This window comes from Glycine max, chromosome 6 (genome assembly GCF_000004515.6).
Source record: "Glycine max cultivar Williams 82 chromosome 6, Glycine_max_v4.0, whole genome shotgun sequence".
In the NCBI taxonomy this organism is placed as follows: Eukaryota; Viridiplantae; Streptophyta; class Magnoliopsida; order Fabales; family Fabaceae; genus Glycine; species Glycine max.
In genome coordinates, this window is record NC_038242.2 from 39,959,510 (window position 1) to 39,979,525 (window position 20,016).

Below are 20,016 nucleotides of genomic sequence, written 5' to 3' on the forward strand. Positions count from 1 at the left end.
GGTTTGAAAAATGATCTCGGAATTAATCAAGAATATGCTAACATCTACTGTGATAGCCTTAGTGTTATATGCTTGGCCAAGGATCAGGTTCATCATGATAGAACCAAGCATATAGATGTTAGATATCACTTCATTCGATCAGAAAGAAGAATTAAGGTTCATAAGATCAGCACTCTGCATAATCCTGCTGATATGTTCACAAACCTAGTTCCAAAGAGCAAGTTTGATCACTATTTAAGCTTGCTCAATGTTGATTATTGGGGTTAAGTTCATGTATGCTTGGAGGGTGCAATTTGTGTTTTATATGGATGTTAGTTCAAGGTGGTGAATTGTTGGGTTGTGACCAAAATCCATATAGCAGTTTAATTCTGTTATTTTTTTTTGTTTTGTCATCTACTTATATAAGGCAAGGATGCTCTGTATTTTAAAAGGCTTCCACTTGTATATTGCATCAGTAATAAAAAGCTCTCTATTTTTCCCTCCCGTGGATGTAGCCTTACTCAAAGGTGAACCACGTAAATTCTCTGTATTCTTTCTCATCTTTCTCTCTTTTACCTTACTGTAAAACTCTGTGTATGACATTTTGTACAAGTTGTTGCTGTTGTTCTTGTTTGTTCTTCTTCACTTCCATAACATTATATGTGGCAGGAAAAGTTATTATGGTGCTTTGTTATGTTGTGCTTGGGGGTTAGTCTTGTTTGGTTCTAGTCAATTAATTAATGAAATCGGCATTTATGGTTCTATTTCCTTTTTCCCTAGTTCACCTTACTCTAGAACTTATATAAAATAATATGTAACTTACTCTAGCTTGTGATTCTTCTACTTTTGGTTAATTAACCGTCTTAGAAATGTCGATTTTTCTATGACGGTTTTTTTGAAACCGTCGTTGATGATGTTGGTTTTCAACGACATTGGCTATAAACACGGTTTGGAACCATCGTTGAAAGCCATTTTTAACCGTCGTTAAATGACTTTTTTGTAGTTATAATATAAATATATTCATCTTTATTTATTATCAATTAATTAATGAAATATCCGAATTTTATCTTACTTTTCTTAATCTCTTTAGCTTTAGTAGTAGTCTTTTAGGTTAATTTCAAGTAGATAGAAATTTTTTTTCTATCAGGGCAACAATTGAGGTCGCAAAGACCCCCAAAACTTTTGGAGATGCTTGTGATTGCAAACAATTAATTAAAATCTTGTTAGAGTAACACTTCGTTTAATACTTTATATTATTGGTTAAAATTTATTGAAAATCAAAACATCACCATAAAAACATATTAAATAAGTAGTAAGACTTATACAAAAATTTATAATTTCTAATAAATTTCAGTCAATAATAAAATGCGTGTTAAGAAAAGTGCGTTACAAAATGTATATAGTATATTAGCATTTCTTGAGTGAAATATATGTATATTTAGTAAATGATATTTTATTCAATCTATGTATTTTTTGTAACTGTTGAGGGAAATTTCGTTAGTTGCAATGTACTAACTTCTTGAAACAAGAAGCTAATGCATGCCAAGGTGTTTCTTATTTATGATAGTTCTCTAAGTGCAAATCCACTAACGGGTTTGATCCCAGGAAAGGTAGCAAACATCTCCCCTCTCCAAAGTTTGTGAGTTTATGATTATCCACAATACAATATATTGCTTATAAGTATTTCTCACCTCAAATAGATTTATAAATATTAGTTGTGAAATTTAACTTTAGCTTTATGTGAATAGGACCCTGGAATTCAATCAACTGTCTGGAAATCTTCCTCCTGAGCTTGGGAATCTTCCAAATCTTCAAAGCTTGTATGACATTTATTTTACTTTCCGTTTACATTTTCTTTAATTAGGAATTTGTTTTGGTCTTTTGCTTTCCATGATTTAGTGATTTTTGCTCTAAAAATATCAAATATTGTCAATGCTTATTGAATAGGAGTTTATTAGTTTAATTAGAATACCTTGGTTTCTCTTCATGATTTATTCTTGTTTTTAATATGTTTGGGCTACTTACCTCCAACAATTTTACTAGAGAATTACCCGCAACCTTTGCAAGACTCACTACCTTGCAAGCTGTGTAAGTTTCCCATTTTTGTTACTTTTTATTACACTTACGTTAGGCAAAACTATCTAAAATCTAAACAGTTGTCTGGAAGTTGGAAAGCTAGCTAGAAATTGAAAAAATAGCTTATTAAATTATAAGTATTTGATAAAATTAGCAGTTTACGTAGTTAAAAGTGTAAAATAACTCAAAAACAATAAAATCATGATTTATTTAAAAGATAAGGAGAAAATTTGATAAATATATTAAAGATAAAAATTGAAGAAAATATAAAAAAAGGTTAAATTACTCATTTGATCTCTATAGTTTCACGATTCTTACCTTTTTGGTCCCTATAGTTTGAAAGTGATTTTTTTAGTCTATATAGTTTACATTTTAATTCTCTTTTAGTCTCTATAGTTTTGAAAGTGATTTTTTAGTCCTTATAATTTGTATTTTAATTCTCTTTTAGTCCCTATAGTTTGAAAGTGGTATTTTTAGTCCTTATACTTTATATTTTAATTCCCCTTTAGTCCTTACCATCAAAATATGAGTAATATTATCAATTACAATTAACTATAAAAATATTAGGAAGCAATTCGTAACTAATTTATCGTAAGATAATTTTTAATAAAAATGATAATTTATAACTAATTTGTAGTTAATTATTTTCATATTTTTTTGTAGTAAGGACTAAAAGGTAATTAAAATACAAATTATAGGAACTAAAAATATCACTTTCAAACTATGGGGACTAAAAGAGAATTAAAATACAAACTATAAGGACTAAAAAGAACACTTTTAAATTACAGGGACTAAAAGAGAATTAAAATATAAACTATAAGAACTAAAAAAACCATTTTCAAACGAACTAAAAAGATAAGAATCATGAAACTATAGAGACCAAATGAATAATTTAACCTATAAAAAACTAGAAGTTAGATGCTAGTGTTTTAAAAAATATTATTTGAAGTAATGTTTTAAAAGATGTTATTTTAAGTAGCGTTTCAAAAAATGCTAGAAGTTACTAATAAAAATTTGTTAACGAACAGTCAAACCTGCTTTTCAGTCAGTAAAAAAATTTAGAAATCAGCTAAAATGTTTTTGCTAAATATAGCCTAAATTATATTGTTATTTTAAGTTCCATCTTTAGCTAGTAATTTTTCTTTGTTTCTTATCATCGCATTATGCTATGCAGTCGATTAGGCAACAACAAATTCTCTGGAAAGATACCTGATTTTGTTCAAAGCTAGACAGTCTCCAGAAACTGTGAGAGTCCACTTTTTCTTCTTTTTTATTGGCACCAATTTAACTGTCTACAGTTCTTGAATAACATAATGTCTTAATTTGAACGATTTTTTTTTGACAGTGATTCAAGGAACAGAATTAAGTGGGCCAATTCCTTTTGGAATTTCACTACAAGAAAGTTTAACTGACTTGTATGTATGGTATCTTAATTATATAGTTATCTACATTTTGAAAATTTAATTTAATTTTACATAGTTGTGTTTATCTATGCTTAAAATTTGACGTACAAGAGAATTAGTGATCTAAATGGATCTGACTTTTTTCATTTTCCAACACTCAACAATATGACAAATTTGGAAATTTTGTGAGTTTATTGCTCCAACTTCTTAACTTCTTCATTTTGTGAGACAATGCCACAATAAGGCAATTATTTCAGAACTACGAAATTAAAAGACTGATTCCCTTTTGCTGTCTGTCTTATTATTTCACAGGATTTTGAGGAGTTGCAACATTAATGGGCAATACCAGAATATCTTGGGACTATATCTAGTATACAAACCTTGTAACTTCTGTTACTCTTCCAATAATATGCTTAACTGCAAGATAATGATGTTCTTGTATTACTTTTAACTTTCCATACTCCTTTCGTTTATACCAATGCTCTAAGAAACATATTTACCTCGAGTTTATGACATTCTAGAATATTTTTTCTATGCTCTTTTCTTCAGCTTATTATGGATGTAATTGTTTTTTCAGAGAACTCAGCTTTAACAAATTAAGTGGTCAAATTCCAAGCAGCTTTGAATATGGCCTAAGAAAGACAGATTATATGTAAGTTTGTTATTTTCTTTTCTCTTAATCTAAAATTGGGCTTACATTTCCTGGAACCCAAGTAGTTCAGTTTCATCTTGCAGCTGCAATATGATTCAATACTACTAGAATTTTTACCATGATACTGGGTTATCAATAAATCACAAGTTTTACAGATGCATGATAATTTCTTGATATTCTTTTATGACTTAAATATGTTTCAGATTCCTCATAAAGGATTGAATTTTATGTTTAGTCCCAAATAAAATTTTTCGTTGTTGTAAGTCTTTGATATATTATAACTTTTGTTTTAAGTCATTGTTGTCAAGGATGAGGTGGTACTATCACAACTATACCATTGATGATGTTTGAAAGATTAGTTTGTATGGTGACACATCATCATGTAACTAATGACAGAGTTTTAAAATACAAATTTTCATATATCGGAAACTCAACAAAGAAATTTTTTATCGAGATCTATAACAAAATTCGGTTATTTATATGAGAACTTCAACATATTTAACCCCTTCTTTAATTGTAGATATTTAACTGGAAATCTCCTCACGAGACCAATACCTGCCTGGACAGAGAAAGAAAAAAATGTGTAAGCATTATTTCAAATGCTATTTATATGATATGTCTCGTTGAATTGAATAGTTGATGAGTTCTAACTATCTAAGTAACTTGGTTTCCTGGAGTAATACCTCTTCATATATCATTTTTTCTTCATGAATACTATAATTGTACCTAGGACTACATGCTCAAGGAAACTAAGTCCCTTGACTCACCAACATGTATAGACAAGAATCTTTCAACTCGAACATAATTTTTTAAATAATCTTTTCTAAATCATTTTGGAAATTTTTTTCCTATGGAATTAGATTTTGCATTATTTTTTGTATTGTTTTTAACCAAAAAAAATTTGTATTCTGGGGACATTTGAAAGAGCTTATGGGGAGCTTATGACTACCATAAACTCCTGTGATAAGAGCTTATGACTATCATAATAAACTCTTTTAGCTTGTTCCAATAAATATCACTATCAAATTTATGTCGTAAGCTCTCATGTGATAAGAGCTTATTAAATGAGTATTTAATTAAACTATTTACCCAAACACACCCTTTGAGATTACTAATATCCGTAGATTTCTTCTAGTTCTCAAAGAATTTCATGAAGTTTCTCTGTTATGCATCATGTTATATTTTCTAAATCAAATTTTATGATTTGAACCAGATCTCTCATACAATAACTTTACCATGGAAAACTCAAGGAAGTAGCCATGTCAACGGGGAAATGTGTAAGAATCCTTGCATATGAGAACATTTATTTGTGGCTTAAAGAACCTATCTGAGTCATAACCTTCTCTTGTATACCATAGGAACTTGTTTGCAAGCTCCTTGATGGACAATAGTTCGTAAGTTTCATGTATCTTTTGACATTTTCCTTTCAAGTGTTATTTTACGTTTTACATGATGAGATCATGCTAAATAACTTTATCGCTATCATCATTGTTTCAGAGGATCATTTCATGTCTAAAGAGCGTTGCATGTCCTAAAGGTAGTTTTCTTTCTCACAAACTTTCTGAAGACAGTTAAAGTCTCACTAACCTTTATTTGTTTTCCATGCTTGAATATCACACTAAAAATGCTCACCCAGATAAAGTTAAAATATTCTAATAACAGAGATTTTAAATTGTTGGGAAATCGAGGGAATAAACACCAGAGAGATCTTCATCAATGAAGCATAAACAATCACATAAGTAAACCTGTTGTTATACTTAAATTCAAAACCTCTAGGCTATGGTTCATGGGTCTTTTCATCACATATATGGTGTTCAACCTTTTCATTCTTATATAATGTGGAATTTCACCTCACACTTGTATTCCAACACAAATTTTCATGTTTTGCAAGACTATGAGTTAATCATTTGAATTTTGAACCACATAACAAGATACAATAGTACAAAATAAGACTTTGGAGATTTAATGGTCTATAATCACAACAACTGGCTCGCTATCTTCTAATTTTTTGCTTATTATGATAGTTCAAATATATCATATATGTTTAAACTCACTATTCTGCTTGTACCAGTATCATACTCTCTTCATATAAATTGTGGGGGGAAGCAAATAAAAGTCAATGGAAATGAAACATATGATGATGATACAGATACAGCAGGACCAGCTAGATTCCACCTTGGTGGAAAAAAATGGGGATTTAGCAGCACTGGTCACTTCATGGATAATGTCCGTGCAGAATATTCTATTTGGCTAAATCAATCGAAGCTTTGCATCGCTGATGTTGAATTATACATGGATGCACGTGTTTCTCCCATTTCTCTTAATATGAATTTTTCCTGGGAAATGGAAACTACACAATGAATTTACACTTTGCTTAGGTCATGTTCACTGATGATCGAACATATAACAACCTAGGAAGGCGCATATTTGTTGTCTACCTATATTTTCTCTCTGACAAGCAAGTATTTCATATACTTAAAAGGCCGTGGCCATGTTCAAATTTCAGATCTTCACTTTTTAAAAAGAAATTTGATTGGAGGTAGAATTGTTGTTCTTTTAATAATACATGTGAAATTACTGGAATAAACAGAATATCATATGACAGTTGGGGAAATTTACCCACTTAGATTCTTCATTTATGAAGTCAATTAGTACAATTTATTAAAAAAAGATCTTAACATTGCATGCTTAAAATTGTAGCCATTATGAAGCATTAAGGCTGAGATTGGTTTCATGCAGGGAAATATGGTGCTGAAGGATTTCAATATTGCAGAAGAAGTAGGGGGAGTTAATAATGCAGTCACAAAATCATTCACCATTGTGATTAGTAGTAACACATTGGAAATCCGCTTATATTGGGCTGGAAAAGAGACAATTGGTATTCCATTTAAGTCCGTATATGGTCATCTTATATCAGCTATATCTGTAAATTCCCGTGAGTTATACTTATCTTTAACTACTAATGGAGTGTTTGTTTCATGGATAACATTTTTTGTCTTGGAAGTATTATTCTTGAAAATAAAACATGAGAATATTATTCTTAAGTATTTAATAAAAAAATGTGTTTGGTTAATCATAAAATTAGTTGGAAATATTTTTTATATTCCCAGGAACAATTAAAACATGCCATATAAGCTCGTATAACAATCAAGCAGACTTCAATCCTTCCCTCAGAAAATGGAAGTAGCATGTCTGCAGATTCCGTGGCTGCAATTGTGGCTGGTGTAGTAGTTTTTCTTGTGCTGGTATTTGGTATACTTTGGAGGAGAGGTTGTCTAGGACAGAAAAGTTTTTTAGCAAAAGGTAATAATTACATGCATTTATTGATATAATGAAGATAAGCTTTGTGCTTAAAGTGACTTTTGATGTACAAAAGTGAACTCTTGCATGTGATATTAATTTGAGCATGCACCTAAATTTAGGGTATGCAGTTAACCTTCAAAGCTTGTTAATCATCTTGACAAGAAAAATGAATCAACACATGGACGGTTTAATAAAGAGTGACTAAATCCTCACTATATAATGTGTGTGTATGAAAAATAAATTTCACACTTTATTATTGTAGAATTTCAAACCAAAAGATATAGTGCATTTAATACATGAAAATTAAATTTTTATCACTAAAGTTGAAGTGGTTTAAATGCAAATGGACAATTGAATTTTACGAGCTAGATAAAGACTATTTGAATGGATACATTGAAAATTATTTTGTTTCAATTTTTAATAGAACTTATTTATTTTAGTTGGTGAAAATCTTCACTATAAATAGAAAAGAGAATTAGTGGAGAAAATTACTTTGTTCAGAGAAAAGCGTATTTGTGTGAATGTTATCATTTTTTGTAACTATTGAGTGTGGTACTAGGATTTGTTGAGTAATACACAATTTAGGGTGGGTTACAATCTTGTAATCATTTTTGTGATAGTGAAATACATTTGAGATGGTTCCATGGACGTAGGTAAGAAGTGTCGAATTACGCTAAATTCTCGTGTTCGTTATTATTTTTTCTACAGTGTAATCTTTGTTATGTTCTCACGATCCTTTGTGGGCGTAGACAATTTTATTTCAAGGAAGCGTGGATTACCCAACAATTATTAATATATTTTTTTTAATATAGATTGCAATCTTCACACATTTTTTTTATCACCAAACAAAATAAACATAATAGGACCACTAGGGTTTCCCCAACACATAATGGTGATAAGTAACAAAGTGAATTCATAGATCAGGTAACCAAGAACTACATAGATTTACTAATTAATAACTCTAGATTATTTCAATCATTCACCAAGTACATCAACTTTCCACCTTTGGGAACTGTGTAGCACTTTATGTAATTAGCCACGGGTGATGATTTTTCTGTGGACAGTTGATCAAGTGTGCCAATGGTGAAAATAGTATTAATAATCTGGAACTTTCTCAACTATTAGAGATCTACAATCTTTCTTTGTTTGAATTTACAGAGATAAAGGGTTTAAAACTGCAAATGGGTATATTTACCTTACGACAAATCAAAGCAGCAACAAACAACTTCAACAAAGCAAACAAAATTGGAGAAGGAGGGTTTGGTCCTGTGTACAAAGTATTTTGGACAGTATTAGCATATTTTGTCAATTTATCATGCATCTATCAATTGAAGCTATTACTCTATGAGAAGAAAAAAAATTAAGATTCCAACCCAGTAACTATGTTCCAATCCCCAATATACAGGGAAATTTATCAGATGGGACAATAATAGCAGTCAAGCAGCTTTCTTCCAAATCAAGGCAAGGGAACCGCGAGTTTCTAAACGAGTTAGGCATGATTTCAGCTTTGCAACACCCTTGTCTTGTTAAACTCTATGGCTTTTGTGTCGAGGGAGATCAGTTATTGTTGGTATATGAATATATTGAAAACAATAGCCTTGCTCGAGCTTTGTTTGGTAATTCTTTCTTTCATATGTGGCTAGTTGCTTTCAGTTGTCACTTCTATGATATTCTCCATCTTCTAACTAATATACATGACAACACAAAAATTTTGTGTAATTTCCATTTTTTTCACTAATGAAGGTCCAGCAGAATACCACATAAAATTGGATTGGCCAACAAGGCAAAAGATATGTGTTGGTATTGCTAGAGGCTTGACATACCTTCATGAGGAATCGAGATTAAAAATTGTCCATAGAGGGACATCAAGGCCACTAATGTGTTGCTTGATAAAAATCTAAACCCAAGGATATCTGATTTTGGTTTAGCCAAGCTAGATGAAGAGGACAATACCCACATAAGCACCCGAATTGCTGGAACTTAGTGAGTTTCAATATTGGGATTTTTTTTCTGTACAAATATTTTGTATGATATGATTAGACTTTGATGAAATAAAGTAGAGATGTTATAAAATTTCATACCTTTCTGAATTGGATTTAGCCAACTAGTTAGAGAATAAAAATATTGAGTTTGAAAAAGTCTGAGCATTTACTATGTTTCTACAATTAATGTAGCTGACAATTTGTATTGTGCAGTGGATACATGGCTCCTGAGTATGCTATGCATGGATATTTGACAGACAAAGCAGATGTTTATAGCTTCGGAGTTGTTGCCTTGGAAATTGTTAGTGGGCGGAGCAATATGATTCAACGGCAGAAAGAAGAAGCATTCCATCTTCTTGATTGGGTAAGTACTTCCATAATGTGTTCACGAAAATGCTATTTTCCTTTAGCCATAGAGTATCTAATAGTGCTAGGGTGGTATATGTTTGGTATGTAAGAGTATATAAGTAGTGTATATGAGTAACTATTACATGGTAAGATTTAATTTACTCATAATCTCATTTTATTTCATATGTTGGAAGTTGACCGCTTTAAGAGCACACTTTTCATAGTTACCATAATTATATCAAAATTGACTGCAGAATCGTACTAGTGACAAATGTTACATGGAATTCTATTCTCTTGGAGTGTCAAACTATGTTACTATGACTAGAAATTACACTAGAATCCAGCAGTTTGAATAGCTTCTTACTAAATTATATCGCAGATACGAGTTCTTTCAAACTATTATTATATCATTCTGTTTACCAGGCACATATGTTGAAAGGGTAAGGTAATCTGATGGAGCTAGTTGATAGAAGATTGGGTTTGGACTTCTACAAAAAGAGGTTACAGCGAGGATCAACGTGTCTCTTTTATGCACCAATGTCACAGCCTCCCTCAGGCCAACAATGTCCTTGGTGGTAAGCATGCTTGAAGGTAGATCTGTGGTTCAGGAGGTGTTTTCAGAGTCAAGTGAGGCATTGGATGAGAAGAAGTTGGAGGCGATGCGACAGCGTTACCAAGAGATAATAGAAGAAAATAAGTTAACTGAGATTCAATGGATGACACATTGGCTGCTTCATCATCTGCAACAGATCTCTATCCTGTAAACATGAATTTTTCTTACTGGGAGAAAAGGGGATGGTGAGAAACTGAGAAAGCAGATATTGCAACAATTTGTGTTATATGAATTACTTTGAATTCTCCTAGCTAATGTAATAATTGAGACTTGGTATTTGGACCCTAACATTTTAGTTCTCCTAGCTAAAGCAATTCACGGCTTTGGCACTCTACTTTGAAATTAATTTTTAAAAGCAATTCCTTAACCCTTGAAATTTGTGTTTTTGATCAATTACAAAAAAATAGACATCTTGAATTAAAACCAATATTCCTTGATTTACTCATGACGACACTTGGTCATTCTAACACTTGGTTTACAAATCTTAACCAAATTAAATCTTTTCTCATTTTTTTTAAGGTAAGTTTAACGTTGATATACAAGAATCGAACCACAAAATGTTGCAAATAAAGTTTGTTACAATCAAAATAGCAGGCAACGCATTTAAATCGTTACAAAGTGTCCACCATGTTATAGCAACATAACTCACAACACCCTGTTATCCCAAAACTATAGGCCATGTAATCTTAATTGTTTATCATATCATGCTCGGCCCAGTAATTGTTCTCCAATAAGAATGAGGATGATATACTGGAAATAAACTCAATTCTCCATATACTGCATAACAGTCTGCATATATAACAATATAGCTATTTTCTACATTGCTTTACTAAAAAAATTACTTAAGAAAAGCAAACACACTGAATACAAAAGCAAATCATTCGATCAACCGGTATATCTTATACCTTAAAGGGCACATGACTAACAACATCATATAAGAAAAAAGATGAATTACACATGTAACATGTTGGATAAAGAAAAGGATGGTTGAGAAGCATTGTAGCAGTCCATCTCTGCCTAGGATCCTTCACAAAACACTTGCTCTAGAAATTCTTGCAATCCCAACTCAGTCCATTGGGTATTTCAGGTGCTTCTTGAAGGACAACAAGCTTGAACATTATCTCCTTTTGGGTTCGCAGGTTCTTCCATGCACGGAATCCAGTGATCATCTCGATTACAATGCACCCAAGAGACCATATATCTAACGCTGGTTCAATCTGACCAACGATCGATTCTGGCGACATGTAAAAAGGTGTCCCTCTAAACTTGACCTTCCCATACTCAGCATTTGCATCTTCTCTAGTCTTGGACAACCCAAAATCAGCAATCTTCAGTTGATACCTTGCATGATCATCAGATGAAGGAAAGAGAAGGATGTTGTCCGGTTTGAGATCACAATGGACGACTCCTTTTCGATGAATGCAAGAAAGCCCTTTGAGAAGCATACGAGTGTAGACTCTTACTTCACTATCCGATATTGGCCCCTTCTTGTTTACTAAACCAAGAAGAGAACCATAAGGAGCACACTCCATGAAAAGATTGTATGTCACATAATTTCTCTCAACAGTGAATTGGTCAAAATAGCATTGAAGGATTTCCTTGCAACCCAAGAATGAGTCCAGTATTCTTTTTTCCTTCTGCATTGAAGCAATTGAGAAAGAGAAAGGGCTCGAACTCTTGACCGCTACAACCTTCTCATTGCATTCTTGTGGAAGAGCAACAGTAGCAAGATAAACCGTAGCATAAGAACCCTTCCCTAAAATTGCCAACTTCTTCCACGCAGCCATGGATAGCTTTTTTTCTTTTATTTTATGAGGAATTTGCATGTATAGATGATCAACCTTCTGTTCTTTGAATATATATATAACACTGTAACACAGCTTCCGTTCGTGGTGATCAAATCTGGTAAATCTTAATTTGGATATGATTTTGCAATCATATAAGTATGAGATTAATTACTGATCTGAAAAAGATTGTACATGATTTATACCAAAAATATATGATAAGATATGGTTATTATTAATTGTCTTATCCCAAAAACAGTTAAATCTTAATTTAATCTAATGATCACTTTATTGGTGGGTGAATCTTGTAAATCTTTGGATTCAATTTTGAAATTAGGCAATTAAAAGATTATGCTTGACGCCCTTCTTGTCCTATGATTGATTTTGAATTCTTTTTCCTTCTACTATGTCTGAGTAAGTGCCAGGGAGAGAATTGAAAATAAAAAGCGTGTGTATTATTGTGTACCTGAAATGGAACAAAATTAAAAAATGTATTATATTATTATTTAAAAAATTTGCGTAAAAAGTATTTCATTTTTCTTATTAAAAAATATATTTCATTAGTTGAATAGTATTTTGATTTTAAACATTATGTAGAAGAAAGAAAGACTAGTTAAATATAATAAAATGAAACAAATCTCAATAGATTTAATTTAATTTAACATGATCTAAATGATGGTGATTAATATTTTTATTTTATTTTCTCATATTCTATTTTTTCATCTTTAATGCCGAAAAAACAAAACATGGAATGAATAAGTGTAATTTACTAAATTGTTCTAGATACAAAAGTTTAGGTCAGTTAGATACCGATAAATTGTCAGGTTTAGTAGTTAGAACAAACCTCAAGACTTAAAAAATGGTTAAGTACTTACTGTATTACTCACCAGTAAGGTTTTTGCATCGACAACCTTATCAACTGGATTAATATTTGTTGGTCATAAGTGTAATCTTTTTTGTCCCTAAAAAAAGTATAATCTTTTACAATAAACCTGAAAATATCATATAATAATCGAAAATATAACTAAACTCTATAGCTTGCATTAATTGAATTATTGATTTCAAAAAGATATATCTTTTTTTACCCGAATAGTCTCTATCATTTCTGGAGGAAATATTTTATTGGAATTTATATGAGAGTACAATTAAAAATTATAAAAAAAATGTATTTCTTTGCATTTTAATAAAAAAAGTTATCTTTTAATTATACTTCCTTAGCCAATGATCTAAGGGTGTCAGGACACTAATTAGCTTTTAATTTTTTTAGGTGAATAAAAAAATGAGAGAACCATCTCTCTTTGAATCATGATATTAATTTACACTTTTCAATCAAACTTTTTATTATTTTTTAACATCTATATATGTTAAAAAATATTGAGAGAAAAAATTATATACTAAAATTTTTACATTATTATCCAATCACAAGTCATCATATATATAATAAGTTTTATTTTATAATAATTATCTTAAAAAATCATACCAACAACTATGTAATAAGTTTTACAGTGTTATTTAATTACAATTTATCACATATATAATAAGTTTATTGATTTTTATAGTAATTACCTTAAAAATTATATCAATAATTATTTGTGATTGAATTTACACCATGACATTAATGACAATTTTTTATACTAATTAAATTAGGTAAGCATTTCAGATTACATAAGTATATGGTAACAATATATACGCTTAATTATTGTAGTTCACTATGAGATTTATCTGAGCTCAAATCTAATGGATATTTTGATAACCACCTCAATATTATTTTTTGAAATTGAATTTAGTAGATCTGTCATGGAATTTATTAATTATTGGAACAACTTAATATTTATACATAACTCTAAAGATGCCAATTTAAATTACATAAAGATAAATCGTATAATTTTATAAAAACAATATTAAGGAAAATTTACAGCTTGAATTTCTGAAAAGGTAAATTCAAAAACATGTTATCATTATAACAACTATCTTCTACTTTTTTTAAAAAAAATATTAATAAAATGTAGAAATATTAAAAAGAAATATAAGTAATAGACTCCTATGCGATAAAATTAAATGACAAACAAAACATGATTAATTCAAGTAGATTAAAAAGTATACATTAAAAGAAGAAGAATAATATTCATGTATGACACAAATGAAGAATATCTAAGGTTTAAAAAATAAGCTAAATTTCAACCAAATTTCGAGCTGGCCCTTGCTACCGCGATGCCATTCCTAATTGTATTGCTGAAAGTTTGAATAGTAATATGATACAAGTTCGTTTTCATATAGATAAAAAAAAAGAAGCTAAATTTACTACAAGAATTTTCCTATATATATTTACGGGCCCTGCATGTAGATGCAAATGCCTTTGGTGTTTTGATGATGATCATGATGATATGATGCAATTGATGCAAATGGGCTTTTCAAGTTTAAATTCAAGACAATACTTCAAGAATACAAGTCACAACATCAAGAAGATCATTAGTATATTAGGAAGGGAATTCCGAATTGAATTAGCAAAAGGTTTGGCCAAGTAATTTAAATTAAAAAGTGTTTTTCAAAGGATTTACTCTCTGGTAATCGATTACCAGAGGATGTAATCGATTACCAGTGGCCAAATATGCTTTACAACAGCTACTAAAAATTTGAATTCAAATTTTAGACTGTGTAATCGATTACACAATTTTGGTAATCGATTACCAGCAGTTAATAAACGTTTTAATTCAAATTTTAAAAGCTATAATCGATTACACAAATCCTGTAATCGATTACCAGACAAGATTTTCAGAAAAATCTTTCTAAGAGTCACAACTTCTCAAAGGTTTTTTTCATGACCACCAATGGTCTATATATATGTGACTTATAACACGAATTTGCTTATAGTTTTTCAGAACAACAAGTGTTTATCCTCTCAAAGAGCAAAATCATTTTATCCTCTTAAGAATTCCTTGGCCAATTCAATTGCAATTCATTAAGGAATTATTTGAGTGCTCAATCTGTAAAATCTATCTCTTTCTAGAGAGATTCATTCTTCTTCTTCTTCTAAATCTCTAAGGGATTAAGAGACCGAGGGTCTCTTGTTGTAAAAGAATTCTAAACACAAAGGAAGGATTGTCCTTGTGTGTTTAGAACTTGTAAAAGGAATTTACAAGATAGTGGAACTCTCAAGCGAGTTGCTTGGGGACTGGACGTAGGCACAAGGGTGTGGCCGAACTAGTATAAATCTGAGTTTGCACTTTCTTTTCCCTTAAACTCCTTTGTTTATTATTGCTTTATATTAATATTCAAATTGTTTTATTTGAATCAATATTTAAGAAGTTCATTGTTAAGGGAATTTATAACTTGAATAGAAAGTGAAATAGATTTTTAATTAGGGAAGTAGTTTGGAATATCTTAATTCAACCCCCCCTTCTTAAGATATCTAAGGCCACTTGTCTAACACTACAAATAAGGCGTTGATTCGAGTAGTATTAGAAAGGAAGACTTCACTTAAGGTGATTGATCAGATTCTTCAACGGACATTAATCATCAGCAAAACTAATATTATTTTGTACCAATGTCATTGATACTTTTAGGACATATTACAATTTTGTTTTTTGGTGAATAAGACATTACAATTTGTGATAGAGGATGAATGGAGAAGGTCAAAAGGATGAAGTGAAAGGAGAAATTGTTCCATTCATTTGGTATGTAAACATAGGAATGAAACATAATACAAGATGATGGATCATGATCCATTTTCCTCCCCCAAATTTTGAGTCTACTTTACCGAACAAAACTTTTATATTTTAAAATGATTATTTTATCTTTATAAATTATACTTGGAGTCAGAAATCTTTGTAAAAAGACCATTTTACCCTTCCTTTGGCTTTGTTTCTGGATCTAACAAACAACCCTCAAAACCTACAAAATCATGGATGAATCTTTCATATTTAAACAACAACATTAGTAAATGTACAATATATATAGAGCAACTAGATTTAAGGGTAGTTTATAAGAAAACTATTATAATTAAAAGATAAGTGATAACAATTTAAACCCAAAAATAACTGAAATTTGGCACTTATCAACTCCCCCGAACCTAGAATCTTGCTTGTCCTCAATCAAAGTAAAGAAAAATTACAAATAACAATAGTATAATTATAAAATAAATATGCTTAAAAAATTATGAACATGCTTTGTAAAAAATCAATCCCTAAATTGATCAGAACAACATTTTTCAAAATGCAACAATGAGAAATGAAAGCACAAATATGAAATTCACAGAACCAAAGCTGAGATTAAGATCAATTCGCATTTTGTTTCTAAAGAACATAAGAGGAAACACTGGATGCATTCAAACAGAGAAAAACCTTTCAAAGGTGTATAATTCTCACAGAGGCAAGTGTTTCATCTTAATTCCAATCACTGATATGTCATAAATCAATTTTGCAAGTGATTTCTCATCAAATCAAAGATAATTTGCATAATCATCATGAATCAATAGGCCTTTTAAGGTTGGGCCTGGTTTTGAAGAAAATATTAGTTTTTCTAGATATTCAACATACTTTGAGAATAGGAGAATAGACATAAAAATCTAGCTAGTAACTTAAATGAATGATCACTTCCTATCCCTTTTTCGTTTCAACCAAGTTATCACTTCTTTCTATTCGGATATTTACAACAACTCTGATAAAATGTACATGATTCAGACATTTATTTATCCACAAAGAACTTGCTTTACTTTTTCTTTTTCTTTTCTTTTCTTTTCTATTTTTCTTTTCTTTTCTATTTTTCTTTTCTTTTTTGTTTTCCCTTAATACCCATATTAAAAATAGAGTATTTACATCACATTAGCCACCAAATGATAGAAATCCCCAACAAAACACCTTTGCTCTCCTAACCTAGGGTAAGGTAGGAAACTTTTATCCTAGGTTACTATTCCAAAAATATCAAGTGTTTGGCTCAAAGGGCTTGCAAATGGCAAAAATAATATACATTGGGATAGTTTTTTGGCCAATGGCTTAAAATGTAAAGAAAGAAAGCCTAAATCATATCTATGAATCATATGTTATGACAATTAGAAATTCATGCAAAACCAATTGTTGAGCATATCAATGAGGACACTCAATGTAAAATTTGTGGTTGTATACAGTCACTAAAGCTTAAGGCCTGTTTCCATATTCAAATCAAATCAGTGTTTCGAAAGTTGCTTTTTTTTTTTTTATCAAGTCCATGCAAAAACATATGAATTCATTTGGGTTTTGGGAAAGTCCTTCATTGTTTTTCATTCTCAATGTTTTCAAAAGAATTCTTTTGTTGTGTTCTGATTGAAAAATAAGTTTCAAAAATACTGGTTGTTGATTCTTTTCAAAGCATGTTATATTCAAGAAAAAAAAATTTGTTTAAGTCCCAAAAAGAGTTATAATCTATAACTATATTATTATTATATTATTATTTAAAAAATTTGCGTAAAAAATGTATTTCATTTTTCTTATTAAAAAATATATTTCATTAGTTGAATAGTATTTTGATTTTAAACATTATATAGAAGAAAGAAAGACTAGTTAAATATAATAAAATGAAACAAATCTCAATAGATTTAATTTAATTTAACATGATCTAAATGACGGTGATTAATATTTTTATTTTATTTTCTCATATTCTATTTTTTCATCTTTAATGCCGATAAAACAAAACATGGGATGAATAAGTGTAATTTACTAAATTTTTCTAGATACAGAAGTTTAGGTGAGTTAGATACCAGTAGATTGTCAGGTTTAGTAGTTAGAACAAACCTCAAGACTTAAAAAATGTTTAAGTACTTACTGGATTACTCAGTAAGGTTTTTACATCGACAACCTTATCAACTGGATTAATATTTGTTGGTCATAAGTGTAATCTTTTTTGTCCCGTAAAAAAAGTATAATCTTTTACAATAAATCTGAAAATATCATATAATAATCGAAAATATAACTAAACTCTATAGCTTGCATTAATTGAATTATTGATTTCAAAAAGATATATCTTTTTTTACTAGAATAGTCTATCTATCATTTCTGGAGGAAATATTTTATTGGAATTTATATGAGAGTACAATTAAAAATTATAAAAAAATGTATTTCTTTGCATTTTAATAAAAAAAATTATCTTTTAATTATACTTCCTTAGCCAACGATCTAAGGGTGTTAGGACACTAATTAGCTTTTAATTTTTTTAGGTGAATAAAAAAATGAGAGAACAATCTCTCTTTGAATCATGATATTAATTTACACTTTTCAATCAAAATTTTTATTATTTTTTAACATCTATATATGTTAAAAAATATTGAGAGAAAAAATTATGTACTAAAATTATTACATTATTATCCAATCACAAGTCATCATATATATAATAAGTTTTATTTTATAATAATTATCTTAAAAAATCATACCAACAACTATGTAATAAGTTTTACAGTGTTATTTAATTACAATTTATCACATATATAATAAGTTTATTGATTTTTATAGTAATTACCTTAAAAATTATATCAATAATTATTTGTGATTGAATTTACACCATGACATTAATGACAATTTTTTATACTAATTAAATTAGGTAAGCATTTCAGATTACATACGGTAACGATATATATGCTTAATTATTGTAGTTCACTATGAGATTTATCAGAGCTCAAATCTAATGGATATTTTGATGACCACCTCAATATTATTTTTTGAACTTGAATTTAGTAGATCTGTCATGGAATTTATTAATTATTGGAACAACTTAATATTTATACATAACTCAAAAGATGCCAATTTAAATTACATAAAGATAAATCGTATAATTTTATAAAAACAATATTAAGGAAAATTTACAGCTTGAATTTCTGAAAAGGTAAATTCAAAAACATGTTATCATTATAACAACTATCTTATACTTTTTTTAAAAATATCTTGTCCTATGCGATAAAATTAATTGACAAACAAAACATGATTAATTCAGGTAGATTAAAAAGTATACATTAAAAGAGGAAGAATAATATTCATGTATGACACAAATGAAGAATATCTAAGGTTTAAAAAATAAGCTAAATTTCAACCAAATTTCGAGTTGGCCCCTGCTACTGCAATGCCATTCCTAATTGTATTGCTGAAAGTTTGAATAGTGATATAATACAAGTTTGTTTTCATATATATATATATAAAAAAAGCTAAATTTACTACAAGAATTTTCCTATATATATTTACGGGCCCTACAAATAAGGCGTTGATTCGGGTAGTATTAAACTTGATCTCCTTAAATGAGATCTTGAGTAACCTTACAAATAAAAAAAGGGAGTTGCTACGTGCACTCAGCATTATTGTTGGGGCACCCAGCAAACAGTGAAGTGGCGAAAATGCCCTTCAGGGAAATCCATTTCCGGAAGAACCTTTTTCCGGAATCATTCCGGAAGACTATTTTTCCGGAAACTTTTCAGAAGAACCTTCTTCTGGAAGAAGAATTAGTGATTCTGGAAGTACTCAGAAACTCTTTCCGGAAGAACGTCATCCGGAATGTTTCCGGAAGAAGCTTCTTCCGGAAAATATCCTTTTACTCACGGAAGAAGGGTCTTCCGGAAATTAGTTTTTTTAAAAAATGATTTTTTTTGTAATAATTTACTTTTAATGAATAAAATAAATTATAAAATAATTAATATTATTATACATAAATAATTAAATAATTAGTGAACGTAATTATGACTAATATTTATAATTTGTTTTTTATGCGCATGTAATTTTAAATATTAATTTGTGTGACAATTTAGTATAATTTAAACCATAAAAATTAATTAATTCGTATATTTTATTAAAAATATAAAAATTTTATTATGATAACATTTAATTTCTATTACAAAAGTTAATATATAATAAAAAAATGATTA

The 20,016-nt window shown here is 29.6% G+C and overlaps 1 protein-coding gene and 1 pseudogene across 1 annotated transcript; one reads left to right on the top strand and one right to left on the bottom strand.

The window, feature by feature from the left end:
• Positions 1-1,514: 1,514 nt before the first annotated feature.
• On the top strand, positions 1,515-10,545 carry LOC100794311 (probable leucine-rich repeat receptor-like serine/threonine-protein kinase At3g14840; annotated as a pseudogene).
• Positions 10,546-11,118: 573 nt separating this feature from the next.
• On the bottom strand, positions 11,119-12,143 carry LOC102663520 (mitogen-activated protein kinase kinase kinase 20). The gene is made up of 3 exons (XM_006582606.1): positions 11,463-12,143; positions 11,262-11,399; positions 11,119-11,145 (listed from the first exon to the last, which is right to left on the bottom strand). Exons 1-3 carry the CDS (start codon positions 12,141-12,143, stop codon positions 11,119-11,121), a joined length of 846 nt encoding a protein of 281 aa, XP_006582669.1.
• Between the last annotated feature and the right edge of the window lie 7,873 nt (positions 12,144-20,016).